Source organism: Sinocyclocheilus anshuiensis, unplaced genomic scaffold, assembly GCF_001515605.1.
Source record: "Sinocyclocheilus anshuiensis isolate Anshui unplaced genomic scaffold, SAMN03320099.WGS_v1.1 scaffold615, whole genome shotgun sequence".
In the NCBI taxonomy this organism is placed as follows: Eukaryota; Metazoa; Chordata; class Actinopteri; order Cypriniformes; family Cyprinidae; genus Sinocyclocheilus; species Sinocyclocheilus anshuiensis.
The window spans coordinates 2,234,122-2,252,903 of NW_015552647.1; the positions used below are offsets into that span (position 1 = coordinate 2,234,122).

General features: G+C 37.1%; 2 protein-coding genes across 2 annotated transcripts; one reads left to right on the plus strand and one right to left on the minus strand.

Moving 5' to 3' along the window:
* Nucleotides 1-1,663: 1,663 nt before the first annotated feature.
* On the plus strand, nucleotides 1,664-11,684 carry LOC107667036 (protein TESPA1-like). The gene is made up of 11 exons (XM_016458616.1): nucleotides 1,664-1,819; nucleotides 3,505-3,648; nucleotides 4,279-4,321; nucleotides 5,370-5,410; nucleotides 5,815-5,868; nucleotides 7,047-7,086; nucleotides 7,190-7,285; nucleotides 7,903-8,111; nucleotides 8,201-9,150; nucleotides 11,060-11,144; nucleotides 11,434-11,684. Exons 2-11 carry the CDS (start codon nucleotides 3,507-3,509, stop codon nucleotides 11,526-11,528), a joined length of 1,755 nt encoding a protein of 584 aa, XP_016314102.1. The 5' UTR covers nucleotides 1,664-1,819; nucleotides 3,505-3,506; the 3' UTR covers nucleotides 11,529-11,684.
* A 1,840-nt stretch (nucleotides 11,685-13,524) lies between these two features.
* tarbp2 (TAR (HIV) RNA binding protein 2) lies at nucleotides 13,525-18,022 on the minus strand. Its single transcript, XM_016458530.1, has 8 exons — nucleotides 17,776-18,022; nucleotides 16,380-16,691; nucleotides 16,158-16,227; nucleotides 15,241-15,358; nucleotides 15,026-15,153; nucleotides 14,748-14,949; nucleotides 14,430-14,592; nucleotides 13,525-13,782 (listed from the first exon to the last, which is right to left on the minus strand). The coding sequence occupies exons 1-8, from the start codon at nucleotides 17,826-17,828 to the stop codon at nucleotides 13,776-13,778; spliced, it is 1,053 nt and encodes a 350-aa protein (XP_016314016.1). The 5' UTR covers nucleotides 17,829-18,022; the 3' UTR covers nucleotides 13,525-13,775.
* Nucleotides 18,023-18,782: the final 760 nt, after the last annotated feature.

The following is an 18,782-nucleotide window of genomic DNA, read 5'->3' on the forward strand; positions in this document are numbered from 1 at the left end:
GATTCCCTTAAATGTTGCAAACACCATCTTCGCGATTTCATCTAAAACGAAAATGGACATCCTATAGTGTTTGAAAAAACACTAAATATTTTAAGGAAGTCTTAACCAGCTAAAAATTTGTTCCAGTTCCTAATTAACATGGTGTTAATTTTTTTTTTAATTTATACTTAATTAAATTTTCCATAAACAAATCTTATTATGTTCAGTGTTGAGAACACTTGTGGTTCTTAATATTTTTGTGGAAACCATGATTTTTTTTAAAGGATTCTTTGCTGATTAGATAGATCAAAAGAACAGCATTTATTTAAAACAGAACTCTTTTGTAGCATTATACATTTCTTTACTGTCACTTTTTATAGCTTCAATGCATCCTTGTCAAATAAAAAAAAAAAAACATTTATTTATAATTAAATAATTTAAATGAAATAATTAAAAATAATTCATAATTTAATTAAATTAAAACAATTACTGGCCCCACATTTTTGAAAAGTATTTACACTATAATTTACAAATATCATTGGACTACAGTGTTCTTATAAACACTATCAAACGCTTTTCTAGACTGTGAAATATTGGCATTGACATCTCTCTTTTGTGTTCCGAAGATGAACAAAGGTCTTATGGGTTTGGAACAACATGAGGGTGAGTAATTAATGACAGAATTTTCATTTTTTTGGAGGTGAACTATCCCTTTAAATCTGCTCACATTAGGTTGAACTCTCTATTCGGCCTCTTTCATAAACAGACCGTGATTCATAACATGATCAATTAGAGCAGCTCTCATTTGAGCCTCTTCAGCATTGCTCCCTCTCAACACTCCCCTTCTGCTCGCCTCTCCTCTTGCTCTTTCAATGCACCACTCTTTTTCTCTCCTCTTCCTACATATCTGCTATTTCTCATCATCTCTTTTGCCTCCTCCGCTCTTCCCCTCTGCGCTTCACCTCATCCTCCTATTCCCTGTCCTTTTCTACTACCCACTCCACTCTTTTCAAATGTAAAAGTTGCCCCCTCAAAGTTTTAAAAACACACAAGATTGTATATTTTAATATTACAAAGCCTCACAGTGAAAGAGCAAGTCAGGCCTGTCTTTACCCCACCAAATTGATGCTTCTTGGTTCACAGTTGTCAAATTCTTGCATGTTGCTGACTCTGAATTACAAGTTTGGTTCTAAGAAGTGAAACAGAGTGACAAGATTTGACTGGGTTAATGGTTAAAGTGAGGGTTGTGACACTCTATAATCATATGCTTCAGTTGCTGTTTACTGGCAGTTTCACTGATAACTTCAAATTTAACACTTCTTTTACAGTAAAGCAAGCCAATGTCACACATACAATCCACAAATCCATCATACCAGACAGCCTATGACAAAAGAGTTCGAATAAACTAAACAGATTATTAGATATTTAAAACACACACACAAAACAGATGGCTTTTTAAATAAACGTATAGACACTGTGCGTTTATGCCGCAATATCTTGCACATGCCTGTTATGCTTCAACCACCAAAACTTGCTGTGTAAACGGTGTGTAACAGTATTTCCTACGACAGTGTGTGGTCACAACATAGTTCTCATTCTGTTCTTCACAGCAGCATCTTCCTCCTACCGCTTCCGTCAGTTATAGCGCGTCATGACTAGCACCAAAGTTTGCGTTGGCGGGCGGCTCAACAATCGATCATGGTTTTTAATCTCCCGTGTGTTATTTTTAAGCATGCGAGATGTACATCCTTTAAGATGCAAGTCTGAGCGGGATGCAGGACAGTAGAGCGGTGAATTATGCCGTTGCCATGAGAGTGGACTGATCGAGGCACTTTTAAAGGTAGGCTATGTAGCGTGATGCGCAATGGAAACCTCTATCCTTAAGAAAAGATTAATTATTTTAAACTTGCGTATTGCTTTGTGTAAGGCACTTTCGACTATGTGTAGCCTAAATGAAAGTGATATGGCAAATGTGGTGTTATTGAACGTGGGTTTGCTGCTTGCGCGTGATTTCCTTTATAACGCAATCTGTCTTCGTATGTAAGTAATGGATGGATGGATGACAGCAGGGTGATGGAGGGTTTGAGGGTATAACGCATTCATTTAGGCTCAAGAAGTCAAAAGAAAATGCTGGATGAGTTTAAAAAGTAATAGGCTACTTTTTACATTAAGATGCATTTCAATTGAGCTTTTAAACATTTTGGTCAGTTGTTACGCTCCCACTTTCTAGTCCAGGGGCAGGAAAGAAGCGTAACAAAAGTTAGCCAGGGGGCGTGTTCAACTTCGGTATAAGACGAGCAGTAATCCGCTGTAAAAGTAACCGTTGCAACGGTACAGCGCTCGAGCAATTTTAGACTAACATTTGCCACAATTTACATTTGAGAGTTCTTTCCATATTTGTTTTCAGTTTCATTTTTGTAGTCTGGTCACATTTAACATTTTTCACCTTCCTTAAAAAAAAAAACTGCTGGGTAACAGAAATCTTCCCCCTATTTGAAGTAGGCTAATGTTAACCGCAATACAGACAAACAGTTTAAGTTAGGATAATAACTATCAGGCGCCATTGTCAAAACACTGTCATTATTACTTAGCAGTGTTGGGGAAAGTTACTTTTAAAAGTAATGCATTACAATATTGCGTTACTCCATAAAAAAGTAACTAATTTAGTTACTTAGTTACTTGTTTGGAAAGTAATGCGTTACGTTACTTTTGCGTTACTTTTAAAATCTGGACAGGGCTTGCTACTTGTAATGAGTTACCCCAACACTGTTACTGTTGCTTAAATATTATTTCCGACAGTTGACAAGTAGCTTATTTTCATTCATAGTCGCTCATCTGAGAAGGTCAACATAGCAACAGCGTTTGAGGACTATTCCTCAGGATTTTCATTAGAAGCATTGTCCAAACATAAATGGTGCTACTATCATTTTATTATAGTTTTACGTATCTCAAATACACATTGACAGCTGAACGTCAATGAAAAAAAAATAGCAAGAAACTTCAGTCGCTCCCTGAAAATTTCCTCTCTGCAAGTCAATTTGCAGTTTGCACACTGACCACTTAAACATTAGAAATCACCCACAGAGGAGTGAAAACACTATAACACATGGCCACAATCCTCCTGATGTGACTACAGTATATAAGTTGTTAGTTTCTGTACAAAATAGTTCTGAGGTTATAGCTATGAAAGTAAAATGCCACATATGGCTTAATTTGATTTGCGATTATGCATTTTAAATGACTGGTATGAATCAGAAAGTTCGAACTCATTATTAAGTTATTATAATCATTAGCATCATGAGTTTCTTTAAAGAATTATTTTGATATATAATAAAATCGGCACAAAATCTGACTACAGAGGCCTACATTTGCCAGAATTTATATTTGAGAGTGATTTTAATATTTGTTTCGTTTTAATTTTGTAGTCTGTCCTGCTGCATATACTTTGCTTTTTTATGCAATACTGTTTGTCAATCAGTCTCCAGTTAATCCTGCAAAGCGTTTTCTTGTGCTATGTGGCCACAGAGATGGAGAGTCCTTCTAAGATCGAGAGGCGACAAGCGTGGGCAAGCAGCCACCACAAGTTTACCGTAAGAGATGCAGAACACCGCAGCCCAACAGCAGAACATCAGTCTCATTTCTCTCTCCAAGATGATGTCTTTGTGGATGGTGAGCATCAGCTTAATGTTTAACGTTCAGCTGTGTCAATAGGTTGATAATATGGAAAGAAGCTGCATATCTCATTTCTTCTCAAGCATGTGAATTGAAGCTACAGTACATAATGCAACCAGGATCATTTATGGGTTCACTTTTAAATGTGTTAGTTCAATTTTTTTGTAATTTGGGAAATATTTAGCTTGAAAGCTGCACTTGTGTAATCCTTGTTTAAATAAAACCCCTCTTAGTTTAATACTATGCTATCTAACAGAATGAGATTCGTGCATCTTTAGGAACCCAAATACTTTTTGGGAGCATTGTATGCTTTATTTTGTAAATTTGTTTGAAGCAAAACACAATCAAGATAAAAAAAAATATGTTGGACAATAGTTTGGAATAAAAGAAAATAGAAGTGTGTTACAGCTTAATCAGGTCACTTTTAAGTTTAGCTCACTATATTATAACTGCTACTGCTAACAGTGCATGGTTACCACCAGATAAACTCTATTTCCAAAACAGAAAGCTCATTTACACCCCTCTCTCTCTCTCTCTCTCTCTCTCTCTCTCTCTATCACTCACACACACCCATTCTCAAATAGACAGGCTAAGATCACAATGTGCGCCTTTATTTTGTTTCCACAGGATGCTCTGCTGGAAAGATTGAAACCTGGCTTCAAGGTTGTGGGTGAGTGTTTGTGTGAACGCTTTCTATAAAAGACAGGCATTGTGTGTCAGTTGTAATACAATAACAGCAAGTGAGTGGAAAACCACAAATGCTCTTGGGTTTATTCGTTGAAGGTCATGCAGGTTAAAAATACATCAATCTCTGAGGGTCAAGGACCATGTTTTCACAAAGTACCTTCACATGAAAGCTTTCAGTGCAAAAAAATATTTGAGCTACGTTATTTTGCTCTATTTATAGATTGTTCTGAGGAAGATTCTGTTTTCAAATTTTCCTTTTCTGGATCAGGAAATAGCAGACAAATCTTGACATTTTTGTTATTGCTTCTCACCGTGCAGGCTTTGCAAGTTCCTACAAGTGCTAGAGAGGTCATAAAGAAAGTGTTTTCAGACGGATTTCGAAGAATTAAGATCAACACATTTTACACATTGGAAATATATTCTGCAAAGCCTATAAATTATATATCGAAATGCATTCATAGCAGCGGTAGTCAGATGCCAGACCGAACAGAATCAACAGTGCTTGTAAAGCGTGCAATATTTTGGCTTCTTAAGACCTTCTTTGACAAGCTGCAAGATATCTTTCTGACATTTGTTTAATAAGGGCTACCAGTACATACTGCCACAAGAATTGAAAGATGTGCTGTGTGCATGTGTGTCTCTATTTTTATCGCAGTATTTTACTGCATGCCCGCATCCCGCCCACAGACCTCTGCTGATTCACTCTTGATAAAAGTGAATTTTTTATTTATTTTTCCTTTCTTTTCTTCATCTTATCTGTAGGAATGAAGCCACTCCTGCCAAAAGCAGTCACCTAACAATAGGTAGGTTGAGGGCAAAACAAGTTTTTGGATTACGATTAAGTTCAAGTTTTCTTTGAAAAATAAGATTTTGAGTTGAAGCATAAAACCTGTGCAACCAAGAGTAGAATTACAAAATATGTCATTTTTACATATGCAATTGTGTAGGCCTACATAGACTTTCTGTGCTGATTCACACTTGATGAAAGTGCAATTTTCATTTGTTTTTCCTTTTCTTCATCTTCTCTGCAGGAATGAAGCCAGTCCTGCCAAAAGCAGTCACCTAACAATAGGTAGGTTGAGGGCAAAACAAGTTTTTGGATTACGATTAAGTTCAAGTTTTCTTTGAAAAATAAGATTTTGAGTTGAAGCATAAAACCTGTGCAACCAAGAGTAGAATTACAAAATATGTCATTTTTACATATGCAATTGTGTAGGCCTACATAGACTTTCTGTCACATTTTAAGTAAAATCTAAGGAATTCTTTAGGCTGTATATATATATATATACGCAGGTACAGCACACACAACTGTCATCTCTCTCGATCGATAATTAATTAAAATAAATGCTATAATTCATTCAAAAAAATGTGAAGGCTAAATGTAAAGGCTTAACAGTGAGTGTTTAATGACTAGAATATCCAATGGACCTTTGCTGTATGTCTATATCCTGATAAAACTAAAATGTAACTCTGCAGGCCCTTTGAGGACAGGTACCAGCTTCGAGGATGATCTGAGTCTGGGTGCAGAAGGTGAGTAGAAGCAACACAACTGTAACTGTAACTGTAACTAAGCAATAATGAAGAAGTGGTGACAGTTGTTTTAAAATTGTTCAAGAACATACATATCACCTTCAACAAACAGTTCTCTTTTGTAGAGTCTAAAAGTGTCTGCTTAATGACTAATAGTTTCACATAGACTTTATTTTGATTGCAACCCCCAGGTGTTATATTCCATGTCTGCACAACATAATGGATAACTGCTAATCAAAGCCAATTTTGTGCTAGACCCTTGCGCCGCTGTAATGAATTTTGAATAATTATTGGTTATTTATGATGACAGACCTCTTTCTTGAGTGACATCCTTGTGCTTGTCAGTAAGGATCTCGTAATCAGTATGATGGTGGTGATTATATACTGTACGATACAGCACTGCATTTATGTTTGAGAGCGAACCTCCCCTCACTGCCCCCATGCATAATCTTTAGCGCTGCATATCATATTGAGCCACTCTTGCATCCGGAAACACACATGCACAATGTTAGATTCACAGATACACATATTCAGCAAGTAATAAGGCCAGATTAAGCAAGTAATAAATAAATGGTGGTTTAAGACAGTAATAAGGTAAATAAGATATTTATTTGTATGTATGTATGTATTTATAATTTTTTTTAAAGGAGTGTTTATTGTAAGGTATAGTACTGTTCAAAAGTTTGGGGTCTATAAGATTTTTATAAGATATGCTCACCAAGGCAGCATTTAATACAATTTCAAATGACTAATTTCTATTTTAATATATTTTAAAATGTAATTAATTCATGTGATGGCAAAACTGATTTTTTAGCAGCCATTATTCCAGTCTTTAGTGTCACATGATCCTTCAGAAATCATTCTAATATGTTGATTTGGCACTCAAGAAACATTTCTTGTTGTTATCAATATTGAAAACAATTGTTCTTCCTAATATCTTTGTGGAGATCATGATTTTTTTCAGGATTCTTTGATGAATAGAACGTTCAAAAGAACAGTATTTATTTGAATAATATTTTTTGTAGCAATCTAATTACAATTACTTTTGAACAATTTAATGCATCATCGCTGAATAAAAGTATTACATTCTTTAAAAAAAAAAGTGACTCCAAACTTTGCGTACATCATTTTGTAAACATCAGCAGCATTCATTTAAACTGGAATTCTTTATTTCACAGCTACTGCATTATATACTGCATCAGGTGCACCACAGTTTAGGTAAGGAATAAGTTGATTTTGTTGTACCGTTGAGTTACTCATTTATGCTTCTAAACCTAACCCTACCATAATCCCTCCTTTCACTGTATTTGTATATCAGCAGCACACCTCAACAGAAGCTCAACCTGCCATTATTCAGCATGGGTCAGAGCGTCGCATCCAGTGCCTTCTCAACCACTACCAACAGGACTGCTTCCAGGTAAGAGCATGGGTGAGGCAGAACACACTGGGCCAAATAGCACTACATTTAACTGGCCTGCTGGATGAAGGTTCCCCACTTAGTGCCTGGCAGGAAATAGTCAAAACACTTTCCTGCAGTATGCATTTTGCTTTCATGCTCAAGATGGTTTTGTGCTTCTGAAGTCAAACTGTAAATGGTTTTGGCAGAGCTAAGCAAGGTGGTTGGCTGGTTGCAAATGTAGAGTGATGCATAATAAAGTAGTAAATTTATGCGACCTGCATGACAATAAGACCCTGTAATATAAATAACCTGTATTGTGGAATATGTGGCCCTCACTAATAAGTAGGCCGTCACCCAAACTGCTCAGTTATTTTTCACATTTTCTACATTGTTCACTTCTAACAACAACAAAATTCCTTGAACTGACATACTACATCCAAGTTGGTATTTGAAAGCATGAAATTATGCAAAAATTTCAACAAATAAACATGAAAGGGATGAAGAACTAATGTCTTCGTGAATGACAGGCGCTGGAATTCCGTAGGCATAGTTTCCGTCTACCTGAGTTCACTCTATACTTTTGTTTGGTTTCTTAAATATCTTTCGCTCTTCATAACATCTCAAAAATCCCCCAGTGTGTCTGAGGTCCTCCAAATGCGTGCTGTAGATGCAGAAGAGACCCTTTTCCAGCTGGGTTTCGGTTGCGAGGAACCGCAGGTCACTGCCCGCATCCCAGTCCGCTTCTTCAATTTCCCATCCCAGCTCAGAGGCATCAACTTCCGCCTCTTTCTTGAATCCCAGCTCTCCAGGATACGCCAGGAAGACCCCTGTCTTTCATTAGCAAGTAAGGAATTCAGAGTTTCAGAATGTTGCTGGTACTACAACTGTAGAAACATTGTCACATTCCCTCTCTTCATCTCGTTTTTTGCACAGGTCGTTTCCGACAAGTAGAGGCATTGACGGCAATGGCCAATGCCTTCTATTCGCTGTACTCCCATGTGTCCCGAACGCCTCTTCAGAAGCTTGCACCGCCCCAGTTAACCTTCACCTCCCCAATTGTGGAGAGGACTATGTCTCGAACCAGTGTCCGCAGTGAACCGCGCTCCCCTGTTGAAAGACTAAAAGACACTATCTCCAAGATGTGTTTATACACGGGATCCCGTGGCTCGGACTCCACGTCTCCAAGCAATTCACCTCGTAAGCGTAAATGCAGTCTGTCAGGTGTAGTTGAGAAAAGTGCAGAAGATGACAATGAAGAGTTATGTCTTCCAATGGAAGTAGATGATTTGGAACAAGACTTGGACTGGTTTATAGAGAGCAAGAAAGAACTTGAGGAGATGACGTATGGGGAAAATACTGAAAGGACTGATTCCGCAGAGTGTTTGCCTTGTCAGTCACTATCCGAGACGACAAATGAAAATGTACACAACCTCAAACATGCATTAGCAGAGTGTACACCTTGCCTAAAGCCAAAAACAGACATGGACGTGAAGTACAAAGGTTGTACTCTGGGTTCTGTGCTTTCAAATAGCTCCAGCGTTACCGTGGAACCTGTTCCTATCACTGCCCATGATATCATATGCCCTCAGGTTGTTGAATATGTGAATAAGGCACCTTATCGCTGCATACACACTAGTATGGATATCAAAAACTCACCATTTGCACACCAGACGACTAATAAACCTTCTGTACGACAATCTAATGTAAAGAATTTACCCAAGTCAGATCAGTTATGTCAGATCACAATCACTGGATGGGAGGACGACACCACCCTCTCCAACAGAGACACACAGGAGCAAAGTTCATCCAACATCAAGAGGTCGCTAAGCCCGGTAAAACCACTAAACCTGAGCAAACAAGGCAACTCCTTCGAGCTGGAAGAGGTACGCTATCTCTTATCATTTTAATGCATTTCATGCCAAGAGCAGTTGCCCACACAGATTCTCCCATTAGACGTCATTAACAGAGTATTATCCAACTCTTTATTCCTGAATCCACCTCCAAACTTCCTCTTTGAATTCCACCTCTGCATAGAGATTCTAATGTGACTTGTCATTTATAATACCGCAAGCTTTCGTGCCATTACTTTTTACACAATTACAGTTGGGTTAAGGATTTTAACAAACCCCAAACCTTAAAGGGACAGTTGACCCAAAATGAGAATTCTGTCATCGTTTACTCACCCTCATATAGTTCCAGAGCTTCTGTAGAACATAAAAGAAGATATTTTGAAAAATGGATGACAAACAGTGAAAAATATGAAAGTGGGTCCCCACTGGGCTTCATTGTATGCACAAAAACATTTAAATCATTCTTAAAAATATCTTTTGTGTTCTGGAAAAAATGTCATACAGGTTTTGAATGACATGAAGGGGAGAAAATGATGATGGAAGTTTCACATTTGGGTGAGGTTCCATTTGAGCCAAAAATGAACTCACTGCTTTGTGCTTTGTACTACACATGTCCTTGTCTACAGTCATTGCCTACTTGTTCAGATAAATTAGTATATGCTGATGTATATGTCCTCTGTTCATGCAATATTGTTCTGTTGTCCTTACTGTTGTCTTTAATCATGTTCTGTTCTGTTGCCCTTACTGAGTGCCAGGGTTGGTAAAGTGCCCTTTCGGTCCGGTCTATGTGCCCCCGGACCGCGATTTCTACCAAGGGGGATATTTGTTATTTTCAAATTCCAGTTGCTTTAGTAGGCTAGATTCCTAGTGATATTTTGCCAATAGATTATCATTTAAGAAAAATTACTGTAATTCATCAAAAGGTATTGGCAAATCAAATGTAGTAAATCAGTCTTTTCACTAGTAATGTGCTACAACCTTTGGAACATTTTTTCTAGTATTTTTTTTCTTTCTTATAATAATAGTGTACTGTACTTGTATAAATGGATGTTTTCTAAAAATAATACAGTACTGTACATTTATGAAGGGAGGTATTGGCAAAATATCACTAGGAATATAGCCTACTATAGCAACTGGAATTTGAAAATATCATCTAGGTAAATTACAGCATTTTTCCTTAAAACAAGTACTGTCCGCGTATAAAGTGAAATATTTGGCAAAAACATATATAGTCAGTCTGCCCACTAGCCATTTACTATAACCTTGTAAAAATTATTCATCTGAATGAACAATTGGATTTTGTTTATGTTTTTGCACTGTGAGTGGAATTTGCAAATGGTCCCTTAAGCAGCCTATGCAAATATGCAGCTAATATAGAACCTAAAACTAACTTCACTGCGCTCAGTAAGCGCGACAGTAAGGACGACAGAACAGAACATGAGTAAAGACAACAAGGACAACAGAACATCAATAAAGACGACAGTAAGGACAACAGAGCAATACGACATAAACAGAGGACATATACTAAATTATCTGAACAAGTAGGCAATGTCTGTAGACAAGGACATGTGTAGTACAAAGCAGTCGGTTAATTTTTGGCAGAAATGAAACCTCATACAGCCCTAGAGGTGAACTGTCCCTTTAAGCATTCAACTGTGGCATGTACTGTATCTCAACCATGTTTGTTTCGGACATGAATGATGCCTCAAACTTACAATTTTCCCCTAATCAATGAATGACAGCAGTATCATAGAAACTTTGACTTGGCCAGTAAGCAACATGCTAAAAACCACAACAAACACATTAGCAAATGCATAGCAAACTAGCATTGAGGCAGCATGTTTTGTAAAAGAAAACCGCACTCTGGCAATGTAATGATCTAGTTTTCTATACTGTGGCACTGTTTTGTGGCATTATCATGAAGTATAGAGTTTCAATTCAGGTTCACAGTGCAGAGGAAGAGGAAGCCACTTCATCAGAATTCTGCTCCACAGTCACATTGTCTGTTTCGACGCATCACCACAAATGTAAGTAACATGAGTAGTCCTTATCATGACTAGAACTCGTGAGACAAATTTTAACCACTAATTTGACTAATTCTTGATAAGTTTAGTAAAATAAATTCACAGAGTTCACAGAAAGCAACATGTGTTAATGTGGTGATAAAGGGAGGTGTTTTGCTGACTTGTTAAAAACACATCGTACATGGTAAATTGGGTCCGGCTGATCTTGTCTGCCTTATCACATTTCAGGGAACCTATCTAAATTGCCTATCTAAAATCATCAGCTTTTTTACACATGGTTTCTCTTTCCCAGCGTCTCCACTGAGAGGGGACAGTTTTCAGTCAGACAGCAGTGGATATGCTGACGAGGATGTGCACCATTCCCTCTTAACCCCAGAGAAAACATAACATCAAATCTCAGGCTAATGAAGCACAAACTGCGTCTACTAATATCCTTCAAGTCAACATGAAATGGTGTTTGCAAAGCCATCTTTCTAAGCGGGATGGAATGACTTTATCTTTGGAATAGTTTGTACAGATAAGTCATGCACAATAAGCAGTGTTGGGGAGTAACTAGTTACATGTAACGGCGTTACGTAATTTAATTACAAAATAAATGTAACTGTAATCAGTTACAGTTACTAAGAAAAAATGTGTAATTAAATTACAGTTACTTATGAAAATGTTAACGATTACAAAGGGGATTACATTTGAATATTTACACACATCCACATACAGATTTAATTGATTTCTTTCCCAAATTGCACTGATTACTCTGAGACATACGGCCCTATAATTTCCGCAATGCGGAAAACACAGACTGGTTCGTGGAATCCAGTCATAAAAATTGGATTCCTATAGCCTAACGCGGACAGAATATGCCACATTTTCGACGAATAAATCAAAAGTAGGTCAATACACTTGAATCAAAACGCGATATTGATTAGTGTCTGTGAATATTAAGCCACAAAAAGACAATATATAAAAACAGTATCAGTAAACTATTTCTTATGATTTTAAATCTGTATTGAACTTCAGATCAATCTCAAAGTAAAAGGCGGTACTAAAGTCTGATTTTGTGGTGGATGTGTTCAAATTTGATCATCTTAATTCAAGTGATGAAGGATTGTGAAAGTCTGACAGTGTTGAGCACTACTGTAAGGTTAACCCGGCATTGTGTAAATGTTTGAAAATGATTAACAGTTGCAAATAAACATTCATTAGAAATTTAGAAAAGTAATCAAAAAGTAATAAAATGTAATCAGTTACATTACTTGAATAAAGTAATTGAAAAAGTTACACTACTATTACATTTTAAATAGGGTAACTTGTAATCTGTAACCTATTACATTTCCAAAGTAACCTTCCCAACACTGACAATAAGACCAGGAGCATGTGATTGTTGCTTTTATATTACTCTAATGTGAAAACCAGCAGCCTTGAATGATGCATATAATCTGGTTTTGAAATAGTTTGTTTTCTCATTTTGTGCACTTTTTGGTCATCTTGTTCAGATGGATAAACTGCTGTACATATTGCCTTTATTTGTCATTCCACAATGGTAATAAATAATTTATTTGAACTATTTAGTTTTGGTAGACTGGTTTAGGAACTTGTCTGATAATGCAGTGGTGACTCGAACCCAAAAATTTGATTTGAATACAGAAATGTCCATTGAAACCAAGTATGTGAACACAAAACAAGCTCTGTTTCAGCCTTTGTTAGAAAGCAATTCATGCCACAATGCAAATGCAGTGTTGCCAACTAATTTTCAGGGGAAGTTGCTAAAGGAAGGTTGATTTGTTGCTAAAAGTTGCTAAATGATGTTGTGATGACATAGCGTGATGACGTCATTACGTAATCACGATGCAAAATTATGTCAAATCTCAGCAAAAACATATATATTTTATATATGTTAATTTAGATTTGTTCGTAACAATATAAATGCATGATATAATATTAAAATATAAATAACTTTTTAAATCTATTGAATTTTCGAAAACTTACACATTTTTGAACTATTACAATTTACTAATTAGCTAATAAACAAGTAAAACTACACATTCTGATTAATTATACTTTAAAGCAGTGTATTAGTAGTTAGTATGCTGTAAAAAATAATGCACAATCTACTATGTTATGATGTTATATGAAGGAATTGCGAAAGTACAGTATAAGAGGAAATGTCAGGCATAGGTGGGCCTTGCAAAATTGACCGGAGAAGGAGGGGCGCCCCGGAGTAAAAAAGGTTGAGAACCCCTGAACTAGTGACATTAAAAGCTAACTCTGTTGCCCTCTTGAGGAAGGTTAAGTAAGTACAACAGAACCACATTTTTGCAATACATGCGAACAGGATGAACAGAATTTGCTAAATAACAAATGACTAAATGCCAAAAGCAGAAGATAATGTCAATTTCAAGTTTATTGTTCAAGATAAAATATTCAATAGATTACGGATTCACCAATTTGGTACAAATTACATCAGTAATCACACAGTTTCACATACTAATGTTGTTGGTCGTATACTATTATACCGAATATGAACATTTCAGTCTTTGTCAGTTCAAATGTAATGATGAAGCTTGTGAGGCAGAAACACAGAGGTAGATATTTACCACAAACTGTCAGGTCCTTGTTAAAAATGTTATTATTATTTCAATGGCTGAGAAAAAAAAAACATTATTTTACAAATATGTTCTATGAAGCAAAATAAATGTTAACAAATAACTTCTATTACTAAAATATAATGAAAATAAAATGTAAAAAAGTGAAATATTTACAGTTTAAAAAGTCATGCTGTCTGTTCTAGGTTCATCAATTCATCAAGGTCACACAGCAAATTATCTATGCCATAATTTAAATAGAAAAAAAAATTAAAAATCAGAGGGAAAGTTAAAAGACCAAAACTTCTGGGCAGAGTTCAGTTATTTGTGAAGAAATACATATGACTTTTTCCAAATGAATCGCAGAGATAAATTCACTCACATTGAACACCTGTGAACATTTGTCGTCAAGTTTCAGATTAATAGTGTTCCCTGCCTTTGTTTGGAGGCACTTGAGGAGCAAGGGCACACGCTTTTGGTGTCATATTCAAGGTGAAAATCAGGCAATCAGTACGTTCTCCAACTGATTTCACAGTAAGGACTCAAACAAAAGGGCCTTGCAGGCCATTACAGTGCACCTACTGCATCAAACAAACAAGCCCTTCAGATTACACAACTGGGGTCTGAAGAGGTAAGCTTCACCTGATTTTCCTATTTTCCTCTGGGTAGCAAAAAGAAAACAAAAATGTTACAGGAGAGCTCTTACTGTGGTTCATTTCCGCCTGCCATGATCTTGAGGTACTGAAGGGCATTGTGGGCAGCACTGGCATGTGCTTCATCCAGGCTAGAGGCGAATCCGTGGCAGACGGTAACGGGCTGCGTGGACAACTCCACCAGACACTGGTAAAGGCCACTCAAACTGCGCTCCTCTGAATGAACAAAGTCCAAAAAATATTTAGTTTTTAAGAAAGCACTACTGGTTTTGCTTATTCCCCTAAGCAGAGTAATTAGTGTCCTCAATATCTGTTCTTTTAAAGCACTTAAATGACTTTAATGGGCTTGTTCGACTAGCCTTGTATCTCACCTATGTCCAGGTAGCTGACGTCAAAGCGCTGTTCCTCGGAAAGCTCACGAAGGAGAGAACAAAAATTGGAGTCATTGGAGTCAGGCTGACCCAGAGGATGACAGCGCAACTGTAGGATCTTCTCCCCGGCCGAGTTACGCAGGGAGTCCCAAGTGCAGCCAAGACCTTTAGACTTCCCCCCCTCTAGTCTGCCACCCATTTGCTGTTGCAAAAAGATGAATTTACATAACTGCACCCTAAAATTGCATTTACAGCTTAGTAAATATTGCAAGTCTTACCATACTGAAGGTGTCATCTTCTGCTTCGGCCTCATGGCTGCTGCGCATGTCCACAGGTACATCATGGATACGAGAGAGCATCTTTGCTGCTGCATTTCTTTTAGCAAGCTTTTTTGATGTGCCACTACCTAAAGAACAAGATTAAAGACATTCACTACTTTGAATGGACTGCACATTTAAAAATAATCACTATAGAAAAAAATGTCAGTTTGTACCTATCTCAACAAATCTCTCCACCCTGCAGGTCATTGTAAACTCTTTGCGGTGTGCAGGTCCAGATTCTTGAGTGACTGTGTACTCAGGTAAACGCCAGCCTTTCTGCACTACTAGTTCCTGTGGAAATCGCATTTTTAAGCACAATAAATATAAGTTTCATGATATTTGCATCAGCAATATATTTAAGTGATAACAATAACATTACCAATATATATGCTGTTTTTTTTCTCTGCCAGGTTAAAAATAACTATTTAATGCAATCTCTAACATGACAAACTTAAAAAAAAAAAAAAAAAGAAAAAAAATATACACGTGTATATTTCAAACTGTATATACACAGTTAAAACTAGAAGAAGTAAGCCCCAACACTATCTGCTTCCAATATTGGCCTACACAGATTGATGCGGATGATAAAAAAAAAAAAAATGCTAATATCAGTTAATATTATTCATGCTTAATTGCCACATCAAAAAGCAACACAAACAGACTGCTCTTTTCTTAGGCTTGTAATCTATGAAGTATGAAGCATACACAACATCTGCAGTTTAATGACTGCCTAGAATCTTTGTCTGAAGGCTGTAATACACTACACTACATGACATTTTGCACAGAATTTAGCAGTTTGGACGAGTCAACAGTAGTTGCTGAAAAGCCCGAGCCAGTCTGCAGGTTTTGGGCAGTTTGAGTTGACAGATTTCACAGAAAATCATGTAGTGCATGATGGGCACAGACTGTGATGTTTTTAGTTTCAGCCTTAGATTACATCTTTTAGGAGGATATCGAACATATTTGATATTTTTAGTTGTTTTAGACTGTTGTTTTATTAATCATATGTCTCCTAGAAATGAGGCACTTGTTTGTGCACATGTAGTCCTATTTATGTAATCTATTCCAGCCTTGAGTTATGGCCGCTCACCTGCAAAGCTCCAACTGGATTGCACTCAGCTTGTTGCGTTGAACTGGATGATTTCATCTCTGACTGAGGGCTAAAACACATTTGAAAAAAAACACACACACACACACACACACACACACACACACAGATATACAGACAGAAACCTATGTTAATTCGTCAGTTTTGAGAAAATGGATCTTTGTGTAATGTATTTTTAAAATGGGCACACAATCAGATCTTTACCATTCTCCCTCCATATCAATCCCGACAAACCCTTCTCCCTCCATCCCATTTCCTCTGATCCCTCCCAGCATTCCTCCTTTCAGCATTTTCAGGGCAGCTTCGGCGGCTTTGTGCTTGGCAGCTTTCTTGCTGGGGCCCTGGCCGGTGCAATTGATGTCTCCCACAGACACGTGGAAGGTGAAGTTGGGCTGGTGGGCCTGACCCTCAGCCTTCAGCAGGTCATACACTGGAGTATTGTCTATCCGCGTTCCATATTCCTGCAGCAGACTGATGGGCGTCTTCCCGGGGTTCGCAGCCAGCATTTGCTCAATACTGTGAACAGAGAAACAAAGCCACATAGAGAAGGATTAGATGTTGCAGTCTAATCAGACTCTAAATGTGACCCTGGACCACAAAACCAGTCATAAATAGCACGGGTATATTTGTAGCAATTGCCAACAATACATTGTATGGATCAAAATGATGGATTTTTCTTTTATGCCAAAAATCATTAGGATATTAAGCAAAGATCATGTTCCATGAAGATATTTAGTATTTTTATTTTTACTACCGTAAATATATAAAAACTTAATTTTATGTTTAGTAATATGCATTGCAAAGGACTTCATTTGGACAACTTTAAAGACCATTTTCCCAATATTTAGAGTTTTTTTGCACCCTCAGATTCCAGATTTTCAGATAGTTGTATCTCAGCCAAATGTTGTCCTATCCTAACAAACCATACATCAATGGAAAGCTTATTTCTTCAAATTTCAGATGATGTATAAATCTTCAAAAAACGCTTATTATCCTTATGATTGGTTTTGTGGTCCAGGGTCACAAATATGAGTTTTTTTTTCAGGCAAGCCAAGTTTTCAACAAATAACACAAAACATAGAATGCATTGCCACCTTGTGTTAAATAATGACAGTACAAGTTCAAGTAATTGTCATTTATTAAACCATGCTTTCAACGAGATTATTTTGGGCATCGTCGATTCGAATGTTTCATGTAATTCGATTTAGACCGTTCGAATTTTCGATTGGAATCAAAAGGTATTCAAATGTTTCATTTGGACAGTGATTCTAACGTTCGATTTAGGAAGTACTTGAAACATTCCATTTAAACAGTGATTCAAATGTCAATTGAGATGATTTGTTTAATAGTTTAGACAGGGATTCGAAAGATCGGTTTTAGTGATTCAATCATTCGATTGAAGGTAATGTTCGAATCTTCTAAGTAAGTTAGAGCTATGCAAACATTAGCTAAAGTGTGCAGGAAAGCAGGAAACACTGGGTCTGTTTGTGTTGACATTTCAAAAACGAAGTGTATTCGTAAAATATAAATATAACTGTAACAATTCTATTTTGTCGTGGTCATTTAACGAGCTAACAGCCGGTCGGTGGTTCACTTTTACCTGGTATACCCAGAGTTTCTCTTGCCGTTATCCGGGCTTTTCTCGTCGTTCATTCCCCAATAACAGATAGAGAGCTTACTTGTTTCGGACTGCAGAAACCCCCCGAGGTGACTGTAACCCCCCTGATATCATTAATGGGTTTCCGTGCGGGAATGACTGAGGCACGAGGACGAGACAGTACACCCCACTCTCTCAGACCATCCCGCATCACACAACACAGCCGGACTGAATTATGAAGCGGACCGAAAGAGCGGCTATTAGCTTTCATAATAAAAGTCTCGACATTGACAAATGCCACAAAGCCTGTCAAAAACATGTCCGGGTCATATTTCACCTTTAAAGGGGTCATATGATGCGATTTCAAGTTTTCCTTTTACTACTACTACTACTACTACTACTACTACTGATAATAATAATAATTAAAAAAATAATAACGCATTAAAATAATATGAGAATCACAATTGACCATTGAGGATAATCAGAATTACAAATAAGCACATTTAAAAGTAAAACATCCAAAACAAGTTTGGTCAAGCAACCTCCTTATCATGACAACATTATACTTAATGTCTAAAATGGGCTAAAAAGCTTTAGGCAAAATCTCTCTCTTTTTTCTCAGTAAACAGATTTTTAAAGTCTCCTGCCCTTACATATTATTCTCAATTCTTAGTTTATTCTCTTTTATCACTTCTGTTCCTGTTCATTCTTGTCATAACAGCACAAAGAGAAAAGCTGTACATAATCAAATTTAATTAGCAACATTGCTTGCCTTAGAACAGCACTACTGGGACTTGGTTTCAGTATAAATTGTGGTCTGGTTGAGAAGGGCACAAGGTACACATCTCGTCTTTCAGGCATTTGATGAGCTCAAATAAGCACTATAGTTACAAATTGGACACACATGTCCCCAGTGTCCAGGACCAGCAGCACATTCCTGAACCCCTGACCTAAGAGCTGCAAATACACACACACACACACACACACACAGACACAGACACAGACACAGA